This window comes from Mirounga leonina, unplaced genomic scaffold (assembly GCF_011800145.1).
Source record: "Mirounga leonina isolate KUSES-001 unplaced genomic scaffold, KU_Mleo_1.0 Mir_128, whole genome shotgun sequence".
Classification (NCBI taxonomy): domain Eukaryota; kingdom Metazoa; phylum Chordata; class Mammalia; order Carnivora; family Phocidae; genus Mirounga; species Mirounga leonina.
In genome coordinates, this window is record NW_023270320.1 from 25,109,496 (window position 1) to 25,115,766 (window position 6,271).

Genomic DNA, 6,271 nt, shown 5'->3' on the forward strand with positions numbered 1-6,271 from the left:
GGGCTTTGAGATAAACACCTCATATAAATTGTTCTCTGTCTGGAGTTTATAGCAACACTAACCTGCAAGCATGATAGACGTTTACAAATACTAACATTTCTTTTGGCTTAGTTTTAAATGACTGTGCTTTAAAAAAATCTCAGTATATTCCATTTTCTTGTAAAATGCATTTCTCACGCTGCACTTAAAATGCATGTAGAAAAATGACTTTAGTCACTGGTGCGTGAGCTGTAACTAGCCTCTTATCCAGATTCATAGAGAATATGAAATCTTCCTAGCTGTTCTTGAAATTGCATGACTGGCCTTTCTCATATTTTAATAACAAGTCTCCTCAGTTGATCTTTAAAAGGAAATGAGAAATATGCATGGAAATACATATGTGCCTCCAAAATTGTTACATGAAATAGCTATGTATGAAAGAAATATAGCTTAGCCCTACGTAGTGTCCAAAGAGTCTAAGACCACCTTATTTGCCCTCTAATCAATTGATTTCAAGGTGACAAGCACTTATTGGCTGTTTCTAGAGCCTGTCTTAAATCACTGAACAGTTTATTAACGTGTATTCTTCACAAAATTAAAGAATAAAAGTAGAAAAAGTTAAAATCTTAACTGTAAGACATTTACAAAATAGCTTTAAAACATAATCTTTATCACAGAACCTTCAAGTTCCCAGTTACTATTCAGTGAAAGCCTAAGTGCATTTCGGAAACACTTCTCATGAAATGTTTAGCCTAAATATCTGATTGTATCTTCATGCTGCGTAGTCCCTTACTAATTGTGAAGGATCATTCAGGAATATTTTGATTTTACATACTGCAGCTCATAAATGTAAAAGGACATCCAGCCAATGTCATTTCCCTGCACCATTTGTTTGTGATGTGGGCCAGTTTAAAATCATTTGGCCTATTTTTTTTTTAAGATTTTATTTATTTATTTGAGAGAGAGAGAATGAGAGACAGAGAGCACGAGAGGGAGGAGGGTCAGAGGGAGAAGCAGACCCCCCGCTGAGCAGGGAGCCCGATGCGGGATTCGATCCCAGGAGTCCAGGATCATGACCCGAGCCGAAGGCAGTTGCTCAACCAACTGAGCCACCCAGGCGCCCTCATTTGGCCTATTTTTAAAAAGTAAAGATAGCTGCATCTTTTCTACCTCACATACAATTCTGTGTGTAACCCTCCACATGTTGCCCTAGTAGAACAGAGCCAAAAAATGCAGTATCACCTGTAGTTTTTAATTTTCTTGCACTTTTTTCAATCAGGAATTTTGAAATGTCTTCCCTTTGTAAAACACACCCTAGCCAGAAGTAACCATTTCATTCGAATTTGATTTAACTCACATCTTACTTTCCGTCTTCAATTCCTTTTAACCTCTCTGTACCTGTTCTCTGTGTTCTGTCTGGGTTTTCCGATTCCTGTGTCACCTCTGTGTCACGTGGTCATTAAAACAGTGGATGCAGCACTCCATCCGGCATTGATGGCAGCAGCGGACGTAGCACCCCTTCTTCTGTCAGCACTCTTAGTACTATTTGCCCAGGTGACTTGAAAGTTGCTGCTAAGATGGCCCCTAACATTCCTTTGGAAATGGAACTTCCCGGTGTGAAGATTGTACATGCTCAGTTTAATACTCCTATGCAGTTGTACTCAGATGACAATATTATGGAAACACTTCAGGGTCAGGTTTCAACAGCTCTAGGGGAAGCACCCTCAATGAGGTAATGCGAGTCTTTTTGAACCATGGGCATATTAACTAAACACATGGGCGATGTCAACCTTACGGGTGTCTTTTAACATTGTCGTAATTCAAAGAAAGCTATGCGGAAAGCTTTAAAGAAAAAAATACTAGGGGTGTATTGCAAATATCTAGACCTAAAGATAAAAGTGAGTTCAAGAATTAACTAAGTAGAACTTTACGCAACAGAGCACAAAACAATGAAATCAGGGAAGGAGCAAATGTCTATCTCCTGTAGAAAGCCACAGTGTTCTTTACAAATGTCTGGTACAATCCTTCCCAAAAGTAACTTACAATCTAGTATAGTCTATGCTTCTTCTTTGGGGGTCAAAAATTGGGAAAGGAATGGGAGGTTCAGAGGAATTTTAAGAGGTGACACCTCTTGTCTCTTTTAGTGGTAGCTTGTGGAGAGGTGATCATTTTTCCATTTAGAATTTTTACCATGAATAAAGTTTTATAAGCTCAAGCTATTAATGTAAATATTTAATTTCCATCGGTCCCGATTTTGGCTCAATTCTTCTTTATTATGAATATTTCCTCAAAGTGCTTTTGCCATCAAGTTTTTTCAAATAAAGACTTATAAGATAAGAACTTACTACTTCTTTCAGTATTATATAACCACTTTTTATAAATCAAAATTTTATAATGTTTTAGAGTACTATGTAACTATATCCCAAAATAGCTCTAGGGATGAATACAATGAGATAATAAAGGTGTAATGTATCTCAAAGCCTTTTTGCGAAGAATTTCAGATATATAAGATGATGATTTTAAGATATGATATAGGTAGTAAAAATATGTGCAGATAGCAACTACCTTTTCTAGATAATGCAATTAAATGCCATTAAATAATAAAGCATTTAGTGCCTGACATGTAGTATTATTGAGGCATTTTCTTATTGTTCATCATGAATTATATTTGTAGAATATTAAAATAAAGCTGCTATCATTGTTGTAAGTGAATTATAATGTGCTTATTAAAAACAATGTAATCAATATAACTGACGTATCTATGAAAGTTTCTACATTATGTATTTTCACATACAAGCTGAATTTCTTCCATTTATAAGCAAAACGATAACTTTGTTGTTCTCAGGAGTTAACAAATTAACCCTAAAACAAAATTAAGCCTTACCTTTCAGCTTAATATCAGAAATGAATCTGAACTTTACTGACAATTTTATGACCGAGAATAATCAAACTGGGCTCACTCTTGCACTTCCTACCATCTGTATATTGTCTCTTTTCTGAGAAAAGTTAATTTTGTTCACATTATAATTATATATCCATCAGACATGAGTGTTATTTTTTTTATCACTATTCCCTAACAGTCACATTGTACTTGCCCTCTAAAGTATTCTGCCAGATGGAGAAGTGCTGATGTGACTCCCAGGTTAATGAATGACATCATGAAAGTGACCCATGTGAATTCATACCATATTTTTAACTGTATAGAGATTAACTTGAAAATCCTGAATCTTTGCTCAGGAGTTACTGCAAATATAGTGATTATTGCTTATCCATGTCTTGTGGCTTCTTGCACATTCCATGCCTCACAACGCTCCTGACACTGCTCACATGTCATCCTGTGTTTCAGTGAACCCGCAGCCTTGGTGCCCCCCCAGTCAGATGTGTACCGGATGCTCCATGACAATCGGAATGAGCCTACTCAGCCTCGCCAGTCGGGCTCCTTCAGAGTGCTCCAGGAATTAGTGAATGATGGCCCTGGTGAGCAGCCATGAATACCTGCTGGAACAGTATTGATGGAGGAGAGGATAGCAAACATACTGGGAATGAAAGACAAAAAATTGATTTAGTTCAGTGATCAATGAATCTTTCCTCAGGAAGATTTGGATGGCACTTGGTTTAGAAAAGGAGCTTCCAGAATGTATCCAAGTAGCCACCAACCCGGTGATAAAAGGACACCAAAGACAAATTCCATCCATAGTAGTCAAGGGGCTAGTTTGGCTCAAAAATCATTAGTTAGAATTTTAAATGGATATTGCAAAATTTATCAGCCTCCCCCCGCTCCACGGTGTCATCATCATGAAAATTTTAAGATAACACTGAAATGTTCACTTAATAACACTTACTATGTTCCAAACCCTGTGCTAAGTATCTTGCATACTTGATTCCTTAATCCTCCCAATAACCTGTGAGACAGGAACTATTATTTTTCCCTTTTAACAAAGGAGAAACTGACACACAGAGAGAGTGGATTTGTACAGAGACACAGCCAGTTAGAAGCAAGGCTGAATCTCTAGCCCACTACTGCTGTCCTCAAGGCCATAATCTTATCAATGTTTTTCTACCCCAAAAAGATATACACAGTCTTTTAAAAGTTGCACAAAAATAGGGCGCCTGTGTGGCTCAGTCGTTAAGCGTCTGCCTTTGGCTCAGGTCATGATCCCAGGGTCCTGGGATCGAGCCCCACATCGGGCTCCCTGCTCAGTGGGAAGCCTGCTTCTCCCTCTCCCTCTCCCCCGTTTGTATTCCCTCTCTCGCTGTGTCTCTCTCTGTCAGATAAATAAATAAATAAAAACTTCAAAAAAAAAAAGTTGCACAAAAATGCAAAATGCCCTACTAAGTTGGCTATTTAAAAAAAAAAAAAAAGAAACTTACAAGTGTTGGTGAGCATGTGGAAAAACTGGAACCCTTGTCCATGGTTAATGGGAATGCAAAATGGTGCAGCCACTGTGAAAACCAGTATGGTATTTCCTCAAAAAGTTAAACACAGAAATTACTGTATTATCCAACAATTGCACTCCTGGCTATATATCCAATGAATTGAAGGCAGGAACTCAAAGAGATACTCATACACCAGTATCCATAGCAGCTTTATCCACAATAGCCAGAAAGTGAAAACAACACATATGCCTATCAACTGATCAAGGGATACACAAAATATGGTCTATCCATCCAACAGAACCATTAATCAGCCTCAAAAATGAATCAAATTCTGATACATGCTGCAATATGGATGAACCCTGAAAACATGCTGGGGGAAATAGGCCAGACAAGAAAGAGAAATCTTGGAGGCATCCACCCCTATGAGGTACCTGGAATAGGCAAGTCGTAAAGACAGAGAGTGGAGGTTACCGGGATCTGGGAGGAAGGGGGGATGGGAAGTTACTGCTTAATGGGTACAGAGTTTTTGTTTGGGACGATGAAAGAGTTCTGGAAAGAACTGTTGGTGATGGTTGCACAACCTTGTCAATGTACTTATTGCTACTGAATCACACGTTGAAAAGTGGTCATTATGATCCATTGTATGTTCTGTATATTTTACCACAATAAGAAAAAGAAAAAAAATGCCAAATGTTCTCTGATCCTTTTCAGCATTTTATAACAGCTCCCCCCAACAGCGACGACAACTTTTAACAAATCCTTTTTGGAAAGGCCCTACTTCAGAACAAGTGATGCTTGAATCTGTCCTCCTTTTGAGATACTAGTTCTGGCGCAAATTAGGAATTCCTCAGGTTAAAGTGCACACCTTAAAATAGAAGTGAAGTACAAACTGTAGCCAGCTGTCCGCTTGCCATAAATGGAAACACTTTGTTTTTCAGATGACCGTCCTGCTGGAACTCGGAGTGTGAGAGCTCCAGTTACCAAAGCCCACGGCAGTGCTGGCAGCGTTCGGAAGATGCCAATCTGTGACAAATGTGGGAGCGGCATCGTGTAAGTCCCAGTTTTAACCCCGGCATTCACTCTAAATCTCGGTATCCGCTCTCGGTTTCTAGTCAGTGACTTGAACTATGTCCACAACATTTAGCACATTTTGACCGGAACTCCTTCAACATGCCCTAAAATTGGCATATAATGTGAGTCAGCAACAATCTGGACTTATAATTTCAGATATATTCCCATTTAAAAAACAAAACTGTCCTCAAAGCATATTTTAAAAATTGCTTCCGAGAAGCATAGCTTCACTTCAAAAAGCCCTCCCTTGGTTAATGTGTAGTCTTTAAATACTTCCTCTTTTGTATAAACTGAAGAAACCAAATATGAGGGTCATCAGGTTGTTCATGAAAACACATTATCTTTACTCGGTTTCTTAGGTTGCACATATATTGAAGTATAACTTTTAAAAATACAGTCAGCTTCCATGTCAAGGGCCCTTGTGTTTGCAGAGCCACACTTGCTGATTCAAATCTCCAAGTGAACCAGATCACTTCAATCTCCCCACTGCAAACGCCCCACATGGCCCCTTCCCCCAGCCCCAGAGGCCCCTTCTCTGCCTCTATATTAGCTCACACACTGCGGCACCATCTGTCCAATGATCCAGGATTCATCCCAAGAGGACAGTGGGAGAGAAGCCTGGTTAGAGCAAGGAGGGGAATGTGACAAAGAAAGAAAAAGAAAGAGAGAAAGGAAGGAAGGAAGGAAGGAAGGAAGGAAGGAAGGAAGGAAGGAAAAGAGAAAGAGAGAGGGAGGGAGCAAGGGAGGGAGGGAGGGAGAGAGAGGAAAAGAAAGAAAGAAAGAAAGAAAGAAAGAAAGAAAGAAAGAAAGAAAGAAAGAAAGAAAGAGAAAGAAAGAAAGAGAG

General features: G+C 39.0%; 1 protein-coding gene across 3 annotated transcripts in view; it reads left to right on the plus strand.

The window, feature by feature from the left end:
* PDLIM3 (PDZ and LIM domain 3) overlaps nt 1-6,271 on the plus strand; it is a 31,253-nt gene that overhangs the window by 23,079 nt on the left and 1,903 nt on the right. For 2 of the 3 annotated variants that reach the window (XM_035004231.1, XM_035004232.1), the window contains exons 5-6: nt 3,326-3,456; nt 5,295-5,406. In XM_035004231.1, the coding sequence (XP_034860122.1) occupies nt 3,326-3,456; nt 5,295-5,406 (243 nt within the window). Of the gene's footprint in view, nt 1-1,447; nt 1,712-3,325; nt 3,457-5,294; nt 5,407-6,271 lie in introns of all 3 variants that reach the window. The other variant, XM_035004230.1, reaches the window with a different exon arrangement.